Source organism: Dermochelys coriacea, chromosome 2 (genome assembly GCF_009764565.3).
Source record: "Dermochelys coriacea isolate rDerCor1 chromosome 2, rDerCor1.pri.v4, whole genome shotgun sequence".
Lineage (NCBI taxonomy): Eukaryota > Metazoa > Chordata > Testudines > Dermochelyidae > Dermochelys > Dermochelys coriacea.
The window spans coordinates 25,731,270-25,749,188 of NC_050069.1; the positions used below are offsets into that span (position 1 = coordinate 25,731,270).

The 17,919-nt window shown below is 40.5% G+C and overlaps 1 protein-coding gene across 3 annotated transcripts in view; it reads left to right on the forward strand.

Annotated features, from left to right (window-relative positions):
• ENPP2 (ectonucleotide pyrophosphatase/phosphodiesterase 2) overlaps positions 1-17,919 on the forward strand; it is a 116,912-nt gene that overhangs the window by 59,822 nt on the left and 39,171 nt on the right. For all 3 annotated transcript variants that reach the window (XM_038392612.2, XM_038392611.2, XM_038392613.2), the window contains exons 5-9: positions 1,235-1,295; positions 2,921-3,018; positions 3,904-3,983; positions 5,023-5,142; positions 13,544-13,599. In XM_038392612.2, the coding sequence (XP_038248540.1) occupies positions 1,235-1,295; positions 2,921-3,018; positions 3,904-3,983; positions 5,023-5,142; positions 13,544-13,599 (415 nt within the window). The remainder of the gene's footprint in view (positions 1-1,234; positions 1,296-2,920; positions 3,019-3,903; positions 3,984-5,022; positions 5,143-13,543; positions 13,600-17,919) is intronic.

Consider the following 17,919-nt stretch of genomic DNA (forward strand, 5'->3'; position numbering starts at 1 on the left):
GTTTTAGCAGATTGCATTCTTCCCAGCTCTGAAGAAACCCTTGCAGATTAATTGTGGTTAAATGCTAGGTGTAGTTTCCAGTTCCTGCTTTTTGAGGTTTCTTTCCCTAGAAAGATAGGAGAGAACAAGTACAGTAGTTAAAGCCATCCCTTGTTTTAATGTAAATAGAACACAGTCCTCATTTAGCCAGCCAATAACAAAAGATCACTGTAACCCGGGCACCATTACAGGAATGATCTTTATATAAGAACAGCATCTCCATATTATTGGTTACAAATTTACTTTTCTTTTCATATTAAATGTGACACTCTAATTCCTGTTCCATTCAAACAAATACTTCACATCTCTTGCCTATGCCAAGATCTTCTCCTTGAGTCCCTCTGTCTCTCTTGCTCTCCCTTATCAGGGCCAACTGGGATTGCTGCTGTTCAAAATTGTATGCTATGCATCTGCCCTTTAAATTGAGGAAGTACAATTCCTTTTAATAACACCAATGTCATAAAGCAAGCAGCAGTGTCTGATCTGACTTTTTTCTGTCCTATGAAAGTACAAAGTATGTCCCAAGTCTGAGCGTGCAGTGGGAACAGTAGCAAAAAACGTAGTGGAAAATAATTGACTACACAACCTAATACTATAGTAACACAAAAAGAGAAGGAGTACTTGTGGCACCTTAGAGACTAACAAATTTATTTGAGCATAAGCTTTCGTGAGCTACAGCTCACTTCATCGGATGCATCGGAGCTGTAGCTCATGAGAGCTTATGCTCAAATAAATTCGTTAGTCTCTAAGGTGCCACAAGTAGTCCTTTTCTTTTTGCGAATACAGACTAACACGGCTGCTACTCTGAAACCTATAGTAACAGTGTCTGAAAGGGGTTCAGTTCCATCTAGGCTATGAAATTAACAATTTGTGAGCATGATACTTTCATACTAGTTGCTGCTTTTGTGCTCTTTCTAATGTTCAAACCATGTGAAAACTTGCACACAAGATCAAGAGGAAATCCCTTTACTCAGCTTTGAAGTAGTGCTTTAAACAGGTGCTAATTTGTACTTGTTGAACAATGGCAGGTAATCAGCAGGTTCATACTGCTGCCTAGGAGAGCAATGGGTGTAAAAACATGTTGCTCATGAAGTATGACAGTATGACCTGTTGTGTGGGTGTTTTTTTGTAGTCTGGTACAATTGGTAACCGTATTGAGTTTTTCTAAAAAATGATGACATTCCTTTCCATGTAGGAGAGACTCACTGGGTGGATGATGACTGTGAAGAGATAAAATCTCCTGAATGCCCAGCTGGGTAAGTGCATTTTATTTTGAAGTTGTGCAGAAGACATTTGTTAAAAGAGCTGACTAAATCATAGCCACTGGCCATAGGTTGATAAACTTGCCCATTTCACTGACTTATGCATGCACCTGAACAAATACCCTATTAATTTAGTGGAAGTCTTTCCTTTGACTTCAATAAGTATTAGATCAGACCTGATGTGAGCAGCCTTCAGGCCAATTTTCTTTAAACATTGCATCCAAATGTACCTGTCTTTTACAGTATTTAAAAACAAATAAGGTTCAGTGGCACTGGAACACTTTATAGTGAGGGTGCTGAAAGCCAGGGTAACTGTAAAGCTGTGGTCCCCAAACGTTTTACCTCATCACGCCATCCCTGTCTGGTCTGCACCCCCCCATCCCCACCACCAGAGCTGGGGCCAGGAGCAGGGCTGTGGCTCTGGGAGGGGGGACTTGAAGAGCGGTCAGGGGGCTGAGGATGGGGCTATCAGCCAGGACCCCAGGCGCGGGGCCTTGTGTAAAACCTGCAGCACCCCCTGCACCCCTAGTTCCTGCGGATGTTTAGATTCTGAAACTTAACTGATTTAGCCCATGATTCAGCAAGACATTTTAAGCATGTGAATAACTTTAAGCATGTATGTAGTCTCATTGAACCCAGTGGGACTGTTTCAGGAGCGATGGAAAGTCCCTAAAAGTGTGGGGGGCCATCAGCACCTGAACTGTGGCCCTGCCCCCATGCCGTCCCTTCTCCCTGAGGCTCTACCCTCTCCTTCTGTCACTCGCCCCATGGCCAGTAAAAGTGGGAGGGTCATGGACCCCTGACCTTCCTGTTCTGGCACTCCTGGACTTTTCACATGTTAAAGCATGTGCTTAGGTAACTTGCTGAATCAAGGCCTAAATCTAAATTTAGATATCTAAATAAGGGGACTCTTTCACAGAAATACTGAGCATCCACAGCTCCTATTGACTTGCGTGGGCGCTGTGGGTACTTAAGACTTTAGGTGCCTAAGAATAAGTTCACTGTGGATACCTATTGGGCACCCACGTTTGAAGAAATTGCTTTCCCTGCCTCTGCATGAGCTTTGGGAAACTTCTACATTCTGGCTGTGTTTGTATCTCAAGAGGAGCAATGTGGCTCTTGCTCTATAAAGAGTAACAAATGAGTACTCCTCTTCTTTACTGTGTTAGAGCAGCTAGTCTCTCTCACATACTGTGTGTGGACATTAAACTTCCTATGACCCTTTTTCACAAAAACAGAAAAGATTTGTGCTTGTGGAATTTTTTTTTTTTTTTTTTTTAAATTGCAATTATTATGTGTAAATGTATGTTACTTGTATTCCTCTTACAGCCCTTTGTACATCATTACACTTCCTAGATTTATAATACTCTTTGGACAAGGGATATGTCTTTGTATTGGTCTTTATAACAACAGCACAATAAGATTGTGATCCTGATCTGGGCTTCTGGGTGTTCCTGAAATATAAATATTACTAAACTGTACTGATCTACTAACTTTAAAATTTATAGACTTCTACTGTTGTAGTAGTATAAACTCTCATTAGTCTGACTGAGCATACAAAATAGTTTTCAAAATACTCCTTTCAACCCTGGATACGTTAACATAGCCTTTTGTTTCAGTTTTGTTCGCCCACCTTTGATCATCTTCTCTGTCGATGGCTTTCGTGCATCATACATGAAGAAAGGGAGTAAGGTCATGCCCAACATTGAAAAACTAAGTAAGTAAATCTGTTTTATTAGAACAAACAGCTACGGCAATCTCTTGTTCTCATATTGTTTTCATTGTTTGTATAGCACCATAAACCAACAAGGTACTATGTAGTAGAAGAGCTGCATCAAACACAGCTGGCTTTCTGGCCCAAAGGCCTAACAATCTAAAGGCCTGTTCTTGTTCCCAATGAAGTCAAATGGCAAAAGTCCCATTGGCTTAAATGATAATTTGATTAGGCCTGAAAGACACAGGCTGGAGCAGTGCAGAACAATAACATAAGAATGGCAGAAGTGCATTGGTGTGTGTTTTTTTTTTTTTTTTTTTTGGGAGAGCCTCCCAGAACAAGTGCAGTCTTTTGTTTGTTTGCTAAACAAACCTAATCTTGAATTCAACATAGTGTAGCAGCAACTGTGTGCACTACTGTACGCAAATGGGAAGTCTGGTGAAAATTACCCTGTGACAACTCTGGAATTATAGTTTCAGACTGATTAATACAGGTGTTTGTCACCTGAAATTAGCATGAATTTTCTGGAGTTATTTTACTGCTAATATGGGCAAACTTGTAGTGAAAATGATCTGAAGTACTAATTAAAAAGGAAGCATTTTTTTCTTTTCAATCTACCTCGTTTTATACATCTATTGCCAAATTATTTCTCCATCCTTTTTGTACGAGGGAAAGTGTTGTCATATTTTAGGCCATGCATGTCTATTTAATACGTGTGCTTTAGCAGTGTTGGCCTCTATGCTTAAGCAGTAGAGTCGTGTTTGTTTAATTCGGTTCAAACATGTTTCTTGGTATTTGTTAATTAAGCAAAGGTCTTCCTATCTTTCTGCCTTCAGTGTATGATAGTCCCATTTTTTTTAACACTTGTATTTCCTGTTGTACTTTCAGGATCTTGTGGAACACATTCTCCCTATATGAGACCTGTATATCCTACAAAAACCTTCCCTAACTTGTACACCCTGGCTACTGTAAGTCTTTGAGGGGGATTTCTTGAAAATAATTAAAGGAACTTGCAAATCACTTACAAACTTGGGAATTGTGAGGGAGGAATTTTTAAATGAAAACTGGTTAAAGTGGTCAATCACTTTTTATACTTAAGTTGTGGGTTTTTTTTTTTTCCAAACTGCATGGGGGAAGCGTCAAAGTACTTTGAGATTCTTGGATAAAAGGGTGCAGTATAAATGCAAAGCATTTATTATAGCCTGCTGCTTTTTTTTACCCTTCCTGCTCCTGTAATGAAGTGATTCATACTCCTATTCTGTAACTACAGCTTACAGTTCTTATGGAAATAAATTTGAAGTCACAAGAACAGACCCTCAGTTGATGTAAATCTGTGTTTTGGTTTTTTTTCCCATTGAAATTAAGTCAGTGGAACTATGCAAATTTACACCAGCTTATTATGTTGCCCACATATTCGATATTAGCCCTGGTGTGAGTGCAGGGCTGTGAATCAGGAACTACTGTGTGCTAATGACAACTTTGACATTAATTCCCACTGTGGCTTTGAATGCAAGTCACTTAGTTGACTTGCCTCAGTTCCTCCTTTTTTTTATGCTAGGATAATATTTACTCATCTCTCAGGTGCTCAGGATTAAGTTACGCTTGTGAAGCAATATGAAGATAAAACAAGATAAAATGTAAATGCTAGCTACATTTTTATTTTATTTTTTTTATTGTCACCAAAGAATCATTTACTGTTGTCAGAATATTTTACAAAGATGTACTACTTTAAAAGAACTTTCTGTCACTTTAAAGTAGCTAACTGCTGAAGTAGCTATGCTTTAAGACAAGATCAGGGTATGCAAATGATCTCGTATTGCTTTAATGAATATCTAAAGTACTAAACATTTTTTTATCTTAAAACTAAAATCTCTAATTCGGGTGAAGTTTACAGGCATACCCAGTTTTCCATTCTTAAAGAATTTAGTGGTATTTGTGGATAACTGTGCAGAACTGCATTTTAACATGTACTAAAGGTTCACTAATTTAATCTACTTCTGCACAAAGGGACTCTATCCTGAATCACATGGAATTGTTGGCAATTCAATGTATGACCCTGTATTTGATGCCAGCTTCAGTCTTCGAGGGCGAGAGAAATTCAATCACAGATGGTGGGGAGGTCAACCAGTAAGTTTCAGACATTTTTTTTCTCCTGTGCTTTGGAATACAGCCAATAATAGTAGCAATAAAAATACATCTGTGAACAATTTGAACCTAATCTCCTGACATCTGGCCCAGTTTGTCATTTTAATGTAACTTTTGAGTTGGCTCTCGCTTTTCAGAATAGTAAAACCATTGATTATGCAACATGGCTCTTGTTGGTAAGTGTGAACTAGATGTAGTTAGAAATATCTTGTTTTAGGCAGCACAGTTTAACTCAAATCAGTATATTTTCAGTGTGTGGCATATGTCCAAAGTATATGTATTCTGCCTCAGTGGAGGGGAATGGACTAAAACAGTGATACTCAGACTGAGGCTTGCAAGCCACATGTGGCTTTTTAATGTGTCTCCTATGGCTCTTTGCAGCACGTGATATTCAAACGCTGTGTGATTTTAATTATTCACCAATCAGGGTATTATGTTTCAAAATAATACTTGGTCAGTAATGTGTGTGTGTGTGTGTGTGTGTGTGTGTGTGTGAAATAGTAAATGAAACAATGAATTCACACTATTGTGACTCTTTTGGGAATGTTGATTGCTAATTTTTGCTCCTGAACCTCTGAGATCAGAGTATCCCTGGACTGGAAGATCTCTTGATGTCCTCTCTAGCCATACAGTTCTAAGATTCTATAGCGTTTCCCTTTAATTTGCACATTACAGGTTTGTCAGGTTTTAGTTCTGTTCTAAACATACACACACAGAATTAGATAAAAACATATACTCTTGCAGGAAGGTTGTGTTGCTTTTATTTCTTAGAATTCAGAACAATAATACACAAGACCCCAGAATCAGAGAGGGTGGGTGAACAGCCAGCTTCCTAAGGCAGTGAGACAAAACTCATCTTGCTTAGCTTTAAATGGACTTTTATTTCAGACTGGCTTTGCTTTCACACTTTTCTACAGAGCCCTCTGGTCTGTGAGCAGGACCAGGAAACTCCCTCCTTCCCCCTGCAACTTCTGGTACTGTGTGCGTGAGATACTAGTGGAACATATTAACACACCAGATTTGTAACATGACACAACTTTCATAGGTTTTTATTTTATTTTTTTTAAGACCAAAGGGACAATTATGATCACCACCTACTCTGACCTCCTGCATAACACAAGCCATAACACTTCCCTGAATTAATTCATGCTCTAGTTGAACAAGAGCGTATCTTCCAAGAAAAACATCTGATCTTGAATTTTAAACTAGCTTTGGACCTTTACTCTGGGCCATTAGTTCTTCAGCTATAAGGCTGTAGTTTTCAAAGGGACCTCAAAGCAGTTATTTTGCATTGAAATTCAATGAGAATTAGGTGCAATCTAAATATTTGCCACCACTTTTTTTCATTCCAAATGGGAAGAATGTAAAAGACAGGGCCTGGCTTCATACAGTGTTTGAATATGAAAGACCACTTAAGTGCTGAAGATTGACTTAGCGCTGTAGATGCCACATCACCTACTGTGTTGAGTGGGATGTAGACCAGCTAGTTCTTGCAAATGTGTTCCAGAATACTGTCACTGGCAATCAAAAGTGCCTGAAGACTCTAAACAAAGGGCCATGAGAAATGGTGATGACATGATTATGGGGGAGTTATGGAACAACTAATGTCCTGACGGTGTTAAACTCTCAGATCGTACTGGTTGGAGTTGCAAACACTATTGAGGATACTGAAATGTGATTGGTCTAGAGAATTTTAAGGGGCAAAAAGCATTACTAAAATAAAAAATTAAAAGCCTACCTGGAAAAATGCAAGTTAATACCTAAGGGAGGAAAAACCCCAAACCGCAGATACTCAATGAGGGAGGAGAGGCTTGTGAAAGCAGTAACCCTGACAGAGACCAAGTGATGGAGAGGGTGGAAAATAAGATGGCCAAAAAAACCCAAATGGCTCTTAAACTACACGTTCATAACCAGGGTGGAAGGGACTCTTTCTGTCTGCTACTGGTGAGGTCACAAGAATATCAAATACAGTTTTGGATACCTCAGAGTTTAATCTTTTTAGCAAACTCAAGGAAATTTGGAGAGCAACCAGCAAAATACAAATGACGAAAGGTGTTGCTGAGGAAAGCTATTCTACAACTCTGTATGAGTAAAAAGTATTCTATAGCTTAGTCCTGCTCCTGCCCAGAGTCAGCCTATTGCTTTATCTAACTATCTGGTTGATGTAAAACTCAACGAGGGAGCTGAATTGTTCAAGATGACACAGTGAAATTGGGAATAAGATAAAGTAGTGTGTGTGTGTGTGTGTGTGTGTCAGGGCAAGCTTCCTGAGGGTTACATGCTTTACAGTATGGCGTTATGGGGCAGGGTGTGAATTGAATTGTGTGTGGTGGTTCAGAAATATCCTATCCTGGGTGGAAAGGTAGGGTAGAGAATTGGTTCAATGCAGGCTTTGGATGATTGTGTAATAATTATAATTAAAAAGTTCACTTTGGTGATCAGCATCTCATAGGAACACACAGAGATCACCATGTGAAATTGGTGGGATTTGGCAGAAAACTTGTATTTTATTTCCAAGGGAGTATTTATCAGAAGGTAACTTGAGGGCATGTAAAAAAAAAAAAACCCCATGGCTAGTTTTTGTAAATACTTCAGGGTGCAGTAAGTAGCATTTAAAACCTGATCATGTGAATTCAACAACCTAATTCTCAGAGTACTGAAAACAAGATTTTACTATTTATTTATTTAAAAAAGTGGCACATGGTACCATCCATGTGCAAATAAAATGTTTTATCCCTAGCTGATATCCATAGAGATAATAGGCATCTGGGCCAGTGGTCTCAAAGGAGGAACTAAAAAACTGTTTCTTGATGCTCGCGGTTCCCTTCTCAGTGTTTGACCTCTATTCTAACCATAGAACAAATCTAAAGGTCTCCAGTTATCAAAGCCATATTCATTTTTGAAAATACTGATCAGATGGTGTATTTTTCTTCTGTAGAATAGTTTATATGCTCTATGAACCATGGAAATCACACTTAGCCTTATCAGTAGACCAACCCCTTTCTTCCCTCCTCAACCAATGCTCCTACTATAGGAATAAGTTGCTTAAAAAATCAAATAGAAATGGGTAATAAAAATGCAAAGTGTGTTGGATCTCCAGGACCTATGGCAGGGTTTTATAGTGTCCCAGAGAAATTTCCCAGTTTTGGAGCCTCTCTTAGGAGAGGATAAACCCTTCTGGATGACTTATACTCTGAAAAGCTTTATTTTCAGTGTACAGCACTGATCTTTTTTTTAATGAAGCTCAAAATCTTCATTCAATGCCAAATCAGATTTGTAGAAATTTTTAAGCTTCCTGTTTTTCAGGAATAAACTCAAATGGGTGAATGCCACTTATCCTACAGTGAAGGAATCAGTAGGCCCACACTTTCTTCCAAAAAAGGCCTTGTACTTTTCCAGCTTTTTTTGTCCACTGACTTTTAAATCATGGCTGTATAAAAACCACAGTACAATGCATATGCTTTTTTGTAGCATTTCTGGTCATTAGCCTGGATTTGTCTCCTGTGTCATGGCTGGCTGGCTTTTTCTGAAGTTTTACTTTCACTTTAAATTGAGACTGGAAGCATTTAACAATTCTTGGAGGTGTGGTGGGTTTTTTGACCTTGAAGTAAGAGTTCAGAAGGGCCTAGTGAGAAGCACTGAACTGTGCTGCTGGCCAGCTGAGGCTCCAAAAAGGAACATCATGTTCCTAAACCACCTCCTTACTTGTAGCTGCTGTATATTAATGAGTCACTGGAATACATGTTGTGTCTCAATGCTGTGTTTATAGTCTCTAGACATTAGGTCCAAGTACTACTTAGATTAGAAATATGTCAGTTTCAGGGGGAAAAACAAGTCCTACATCTAAGCAATCTCTATTTTTGAAACCAATCAGATTTGCCTCTGTTTAACAGGAATATGTTGCATTGGCTATCAAAGGATCAAGCTCAGGCTAGCAGGGACTGGCAGCATGGAGGCAGCTGGAATATTTCCTGAGGGAATAAGGAACTTCATAGTTGACTCAAATAGTCTCTTTCAACCAACATAGGAATAGTATTGATAAAATGGTGAGATTAAAAGGAGAGATGGGGCTCTGCAGGAAGCTACATCCAGCCTTTCTATTGTAAAAGACCTATCAATAGTTTAAAATGATATTTTCCTGATCCTTCATGGTCAATAGGGAGAAAATGGATATCCATAAGAATTTCATTCCATAAGCAACTTTTTTGGCCTTAAATTGGCAAATCCACCCTGTTTGTCTGACCCTATCTCAGCCAATTACTAGGTAATAGCTTTCTGACACCAAAAATGTCTGACTGTGCCGGAGGGCAATTGTGCTAAACTACTTAGTCACATAATTATCTCAGTCAGATAAAAGGTGCATGGTAGGGAAGAGGTTACTGTATATTTTTTACCTTTTGGTAGTATATACACACAAAACAGCTCTGGTTTTAATTCTACATAGTTGTACCAAATTTGAATGCATTGATTTACCTCAGAAACCCTGTAAATTACTGTGCAATTCCCCTCTCCCCTCTTCCCCCCCCTGCCCATTTCTTAATGAGAAAGGGATTTCCCACCCAGGCATTGCCTCTCCTCAACCACAGATGGTGTATACAGAACCTCTGCTTCTGACCAGAATTTCCCTCCTTGGCCAGCTTGCAGAAGAAGTGTTTGTACAGTGATCCCACAAGAGCCAAAATGCAGTGCATTTACTTTATATTGGCCTTGGCCTAGGATGTGCTTTTGCCCGTACTTTTCATAATGCAACAAATACTGGGAAAGCTTTATGAAGTGATTTGGAACTTATTTTTCCACAAAAGATTAAAAATAGATAGATGTTGCACTTTGCTGGCTTTCACAATCTAGTCCAAGAGCCATTTCAATTGATTTTCCTTATAGTAATGTACATACACAAAGGCAGTATTGTCTAGCAGTTTGACCAGCAGATTGGGGGTTCTGAGGACTCAGAGGTTCTGTTCCTAGGCGCTGCCACTTATGTCCTGTGTAACGTTGAACAAGTTGCTTAACTTCTTTGTGTCTACCTATTAATAAAAGGAATAGAGTAATACTATAATTCAGAGGTGTTTAAAGGCATTAATATGACGCTGTAAACATGCAAAATAGTTCATCTTCTAAGATGGATTTAAGTACTGGCTTTTGCACTAGAGCTGAATCTTTGGGTCCTTAATACAACAGACTTTTCTGCGCTGGAGAAATTAAACATACTCTAATTTTTGTGATACACAGTAATAGGGAATGCTGGATAATGTTTGAAATGTTATCCTCTCCCCTTTGTGCTAGTAGGGTACTATAATAATATAGACCTACTATAGCTTGCGATACTGGGTGTGGTGTGATGTTATATAAGGTACATGCATGTTACATGATATAGTTTCCACTAGCAGCTAAAACTGATTTATTTACATATAGCAAATAAATGACTTAAACTCACAAATGGTGCTGACCTTGCAAAACCAAACACAGCAAACTTTGGGATAACTGACCTGAACAAACATGCTAGCCAGAGAGGATTGTAAAATACATTTAAATTTATAGGTACAGTACAGGGACTTTGAGGCTTATATAACTTTAAAGTTGTGACTCAAACCAGTGAGGGAGGACGTTCAAAGATAACCCCCATGCTTTATTCTCAACTCTTGCTGTTCTGGAGGGAGGGATAGGATGTCAGCCTTATTTTTGTTGTCTACAATTGGCATTTAGGCTAAAATCATTTGTAGTATTCATTTTAATTATATTATGTTATCCATTGGGAGGAGTAGGGGCATGGGACAACTATATCCTGCTCTTTTAGGACACTAAATTCAATCTAATATGTCTGCTGTAATTCTAAACTTGGTTTGGTGTTTAATATTAAAACTGTGCATCTATATGTTACATCTGAATGACCATGCAGTCTCCTCGTCAGATGCCCCGAAAAATTGCTTCCAATTTTTTGTTGTTGTTGTGGATCTGGGCATGAAAATTGCATTACAGCAAACTTTTTTCCTTTTAGTTCTACAACAATAAACCAAAGTAGCTTTTCAAATGATCCTGTAGTATCTTATTGTCCGTGTAGCATAGAGCTAAATTTATCATGATGGTAGTCTGCCAAGGATAAGAAACTGATTTAGACACCCTCTTCCCTTTCTATAAGGCATCAGTTCAAATATCGACTGTATGAGTAGTTAGTCTTTTATGACTTCTGAGTGCTCATTGTTTGAGGAGGAGTTGGACTAATTTCAGGTCTACTGAGTCCATGTTCCAATACCAATATAATTGCAGTCTCACCAATGTTAGGTAGGCATGGAGGAAGAACTACTTTCTCAGTGATAGGATAGGTTGCTCGAGTACAGTGTCGGGAAGCTTGTACTGGTACTGCCACTGCCCATGCTACCCTTGTATCTATTCACAGAACAGTTTATAATGTAGAGGATTTAACTCTACTGGGCTGTCTCTTGTCACATCTTAAACTCAGTCCTGTAAGGCTGTTATATGTAGAAGTTTTCATGGACTTCAGTGGGCGTCTCACACACAGAGGGCTTTCAGACGCAGGCTTCATGTGAGCAGAACGTTGAAAAGTAGACAGGTCTTACACATGGAGACTCGTATTCCAAGCAAAACTGTGGTGTTCACAGAACATGCCCTGATCTGTGTGTGCCTTTCAGCAGGACTTTTGTAAAGAGTCTGGGCAGAGGATCAGAATTAAAACCAACTATCAACCTCTCAGCTGATATGCAGGATGCCTTGGCAAAGTGTGCCAGTCCTAATCATTAGTCTGTCAAAGCTACTTCCGTTTTACTAGCTTGGTCAGAAGGAGGGTGTCTCTTGGTGCATGTGCTTAGAATCACTACCTAGAAATAGACGTGGTCATGGTTAGTTTCAGTAGTAATCCTAATTAGGATGGATACATAGCTTTAGCTACTGTTGGAGGACTTGACTGATCTTTATTTTCTAGCCAACAACTGTAAGCAGACAGTAAAACAAAAAAAAATGTGAAATAAGGTTTGGAGGCATTGAGGGTGCAGAGATCAACTATGGAGCTTTTCAAGGGGAGAAAAGTAGATTGAAAGGAGGAGTGAAGGTGCTTATTAATATCGTTGTGTAATGAGAACAATGTACCTAGGTTAAATGTTTATTAACAGTAGTCTCAAATATAAAAATCTCCGTTTTCATAGCACTTCAACACTTCATTAAATTAGTTCAGTTAAGACTAAAATAAGATGTGTGCAGAAAACTCGGGATGTGGCTGTGAAATTCATGCACAGGCAACCATCTATAAGATGATGATGAACATATATGACACAAAGTTCCGAGTTGAGAGGTATTTTCTGATACGTGGCCATTGGAAATATTTATTTCTTGTTAAGCCAAAGTGTGTGGAGTTTTTTTGTTGAAAATCTTCCAGGCATGTCGTCTTTTCTTTTTGTCAAAAATTTGTTACTCAAACTAGGAGTACTTGTGGCACCTTAGAGACTAACAAATTTATTTGAGCATAAGCTTTCATGAGCTACAGCCCAAGTAGCTGTAGCTCATGAAAGCTTATGCTCAAATAGAAAAAGGAGTACTTGTGGCACCTTAGACTAAAATTTATTTGAGCATAAGCTTTCATGAGCTACAGCTTACTTTGGGCTGTAGCTCATGAAAGCTTATGCTCAAATAAATTTTAGTCTCTAAGGTGCCACAAGTACTCCTTTTTTCTTTTTGCGGATACAGACTAATACGGCTGCTACTCTGATATTTTTGACAGTTGTTTGCTAAATTGGTGTTCTCCCAGTTTTGATCAGATAGAGGCCAAAATGGGATATTGCTGTCCTTTGATGGCTACAATGGCTAGAAGTGCCTCATGTAGGCCACGCACCTACATCACTTTCTGTTAGAATAATAATGGAGATTTAAGGTGAAATGGAAGAAAAGTGTAAAATGACCCTCCACATGGCTGCAGGACAAGGTGGGTGAGGTAATATCTTTTATTGGACCAACTTCTGTTGGTGAGGGAGACGAGCTTTTGAGCTTGCATAGAGCTCTTCTTCTTAATTCCCAGACCTGAAGAGGCGCTGTTCAGTGTAAACTGAAGTGTAAGCTCAAAAGCCACCCCCCCCAACAGAAGTTGGTCCAATAAAAAATATTACCTTACTAATTCTCCCTCTCTCTCGTATCCTGGGACCACTTGGCTACAACACTGCATACCTCAGCATGGCTGACTAAGCAATAACTCACTTCCCAAAATCTGTATAGAACAGCATGTCTTCTTACAAATGCTCAAATTTGAGATGGGATTCTAAAGGCTATACTTTACTTTCTTGTTTATGGTAGGAAAACATGTTTTGAAAATTTGCTTTAATTTTCTTTTTTAAATCAAGACTTGAGTACTATTATAATCCTTTTATATTTTCCTCATTAGATATGGATTACTGCTACCAAGCAAGGGGTGAAAGCTGGGACATTCTTCTGGTCTGTGTAAGTGACCTTTATTTCTGGAGACCTTTAGCAAATAATTCAGACTTAATTTGGTGTAAGTTTAATGTTCATTAGTTTCCCTGGCTCTAATCATTCAATAGCTTCCCAGTCAAAGAAAGCTTAGCTTTTTTTTTTTTTTAAACCCCACCCCATTTCCCACCCCCCACTGTGGTTTCTTTATAATTTGTTAAATAATGTATTATAATGTGACATTTACCTTGGTCCAGAGCCTGAAGACCTCTTTGTGGAGGGCTCCTGAGTGAAAAATAAGTGTGGTTATGTTAATTGTATTGCTCAACTTTAGCTGAATGTTATCTGGCAGCTTAGTCTCAGGCCATGTCTAGACTATGGGTGCTACGGTGGCACAGCTACGGCACTGTAGTTATATCTCTGTAAATGCCTGTTGTGTAGTGGTTGGTTTTGTTTTGTTTCTCCTCCTGTTGCTGTAGGAATTCCAGTTTCCCATAACTAGGTCAAGGGAAGTAGTCTTGTCAATCTCGCTGCGTCTACACCAGGTGTTTAAGTTGGCAAAGCTACAGGGCTCAGCTGGGTATATCTTTCAGACCCCTGAATGCCATAGCTATGTCAACCTAACTTTTAAGTGTAGACCAGGCCTTATCAGCAACATATTCTTTTAACCCTTGGATGCAGAAGAGAAGAGTGAGGGGGGATTTGATAGCAGCCTTCAACTACCTGAAGGGGGGTTCCAAAGAGGATGGAGCTCGTCTGTTCTCAGTGGTGGCAGATGACAGAACAAGAAGCAATGGGATCAAGTTGCAGTGGGGGAGCTCTAGGTTGGCTATTAGGAAACACTATTTCACTAGGAGGGTGGTGAAGCACTGGAATGGGTTACCTATGGAGGTGGTGGACTCTCCATCCTTAGAGGTTTTTAAGGCCTGGCTTGACACAGCCCTGGCTGGGATGATTTAGTTGGGGATTGGCCCTGCTCTGAGCAGGGGGTTGGACTAGATGACCTCCTGAGGTCTCTTCCAACCCTGATATTCTGTGTGATGGGTGTTTATAGGAGCCTCTTCTGCCCTCCTGCCACTTACAGCATTTGGCATGATGAAAATGTGCTAGCGCTACAGCCTAATGAATTCAGAAATTTCCCCCTCAAATGAAACAATTTGTCTTTTAAAAACAATTGTTCATGTTTTGGATAAAATACCCTCTTCTCCTTGCTCCAATCCAGAAGACAATTCTGAGGATCCCTGCTGCTGTTCTCCTTTACTGCCTAATCCCACACTCAGCCGGCCATCTATCTATCTGAAAATGGCTGGATTTGTATCATTTCTGAGCTCTGAAAGATTACTAAAGTGAAGTGAGATCCCATCTTCTTCCTTCTGACAAACTTTGGCAGCAGAGGTCCTGTTGTGGAACTCCTTGCTGGAAGAGAGCAGAGTATGTTTGGCTCGAAGTATTAAATGAATCTTTCCCATTTTTTTGATAAAGCCTTCCACCAGAATTATGCTCTTGAATATCATAATGATATGTGCTATTGTGGTGATATGGGAATTTTCTGTAATCTTTTTTTATGAATCCTGTGTGTGCTTCAGTTTCCCCCTGTACTTTGCATTTCTACCCAGTGGGGGCTAACGGGTTAAATCTGCTTTTGGGGCAATGCAGGAGGCATGAAGTGTGTGTGCTGCCTAGATGTCTGGGGTGGACTTACTGGGTCATTAAAGGATTGGCTGAGGCTAACCGATGTCAATGGAAAATCTAGGAAGACCATGGAAGCTCCTGGTGGACAGTACATTGACACCTAGCAATCAATCAACCAAGAGGAAGGAGGCTTTCTCCCCACCTCTCAGCAGGAGGGCTGAGTAGAGGCCAGCTCGAGAACAAAGGTCTGAGAGGTGACGGGCAGGAGATAGTTGACATTTGGGAAAGGCTGGACTGCTGTCCCTTTGGACAGACAAAGGGACACAGACATTGAAATGGAGTCCATAGCAGCGTGGCTAGCAGATTGCTCTGGTGTCACTGGGTGGACTCTGCTTCTCTGTGCTGAGGACTTCCAAAGCTGTGTTCCAGTTGACTCTCAAACCCTGCTTTGTTTTGGAAAGGCTGTCTGATGCAACTGCAAATACTTGCTGAGGTGCCTGTGTCCCTGAAGAGAGTAAAAGTTTCTGACTAGGGGTATGTCTTCACTACCAACATTAAAGCGCTGCCGTACATGGCTGTGTAGTTGGAGCACCAGCACTGGGAGAGAGCTCTCCCAGTGCTTTTAAAAAAAAAAAAACACCCCCACGAGGAGAGTAGCAACCAGCGCTGGGAGCACTGTCTACACTGCCACTTCAGAGCGCTGAAACTTGCATCGCTCATGGGGGGGGGGGTGTTTTTTCACACCCCTGAGTGAGCGTTTTTAGCACTGTAAAGTGGCAGTGTAGACAAGGCCTAGGAGTCTTTCAGGTGGTGTTGGGCAGAGCTCATGATGTGAAGCAGGAGTGATGAAGCTTAGAGATTCAGCCTCTGAGATGAGTCTGCAGAGCCTACTCTTAAGAAAGAATGAGCTCCCTTGGTCCAAGAGACTGTGTAAAAGCTAGGGCGTACCACAGATCCTGTGGATCTGTGACCGCTATGAAAATGTCTGATAGACAGAAGCTCCCACTGCCATACCCCCACTCCTAATCTGCATGACTTCTAACCTTCAGGTAGTTGAAGGATGCTGTTAGGAAAATATGCTACCACTATCTAGTCATGCTGGGCATGGTGACTAATGGTTTTAAGTAATTCACATTATTTAGAATCTATTATGTGGTTTCATAGTTAAATGCGAACTTGAAATAATTCTGTAAGTAGGGATTCAGCTGCTGTATGTCTGAAGAGTGTGTATACTCCCCAGAATTATAGCACGTGCACTTTGGGCCCAGAATTAACGTTGTTTTTTGTTTGAGAATTTGTAAGTTGTCCCTTAAGAAATTTAGCAAACCCTTTATTATTACCAAATGACTTGTGTAATGGAGTGATGCAGACTCTTCAAACTTACCATATAGTTAAACTCACTATGTTTTGAGGAATAATTTTTTTAGGATTAATGGTAATTTTTTTTTCTTCTCCATTCTTCGTAACTGGAATTTACTTGTACAGGAGAATCTGGTGAATGTTGTACTACAGAGAATTCCATGATTAAGTGCCCACTTTCAAAATGGCTTCCATCATCTATGGTGGACTTTGACAGCATAGGGGGACAGCCATGTAGTGAAACCATGAGCCAAAAAGAGAAATGCTGCTTTAACAAAAAGAAAAGGAGGACTTGTGGCACCTTAGAGACTAACAAATTTATTAGAGCATAAGCTTTCGTGAGCTACAGCTCACTTCATCGGATGCATTTGGTGGAAAAAACAGAGGAGAGATTTATATACACACACACACACACAGAGAGAACATGAAACAATGGGTTTATCATACACACTGTAAGGAGAGTGATCACTTAAGATAAGCCATCACCAGCAGCAGGGGGGGGGAAAGGAGGAAAACCTTTCATGGTGGCAAGCAAGGTAGGCTAATTCCAGCAGTTAACAAGAATATCAGAGGAACAGTGGGGGTGGGATGGGGGGAGAAATACCATGGGGAAATAGTTTTACTTTGTGTACACACAGGAATCTTTCCCCAACAAATCCCTCTTCTGCCGCTCTCTGCAAAGCCACATAGAGCGACAACCTCCCCACTTAACTAGCTAACAGCCTCCCTCTTTATTCCCAATGCAAGGTCACAAGCCCCAGTACTCACCACCCCATGCAGCTCTGGGCAGCAGTGATACTGAGTCCAGCTCCGCTTTGTCCTTCTCGGCCGATTCCTCCCTGGCACAGTGCTCCTCCTGGCTCTGGTCCTGGGGTGTCCCCGACCGGCCGCTCTTTCCTTCCCAGGCTTCACACAAGTCCTTGGCTGCTTCCCTCTGTGAGGGCCTGCTTGCTGCAGCCCTTCTGTCCAGTGCTCCACACCCACACCCACACCCACACCCACACACTCCCTCCCTGCTCCCAACAGCACTTCCTCCTTCTGGAACAATCAGCACTTCCGTCTCAGGAAAAAGATTTAAAGGGCCATGCTCTCTGAACCCCAAGGGGGTTTCCTATCTGTGTGAGAGGAACTGGTTTAATACCAATTTAAGACCTGATTCAGTTCCCACCAAAGTCCATGTGAGCCTTTCTAATAACTTCATAAGAATGGCCACGCTGGGTCAGACCAAAGGTCCATCTAGCCCAGTATACAGTCTTCCAACAGTGGCTAATGCCATGTGACCGAGAGGGAATGAACAGAGCAGGTAATCACCAAGTGATCCATCCTCTGTCGCCCATTCCCAGCTTCTGGCAAACAGAG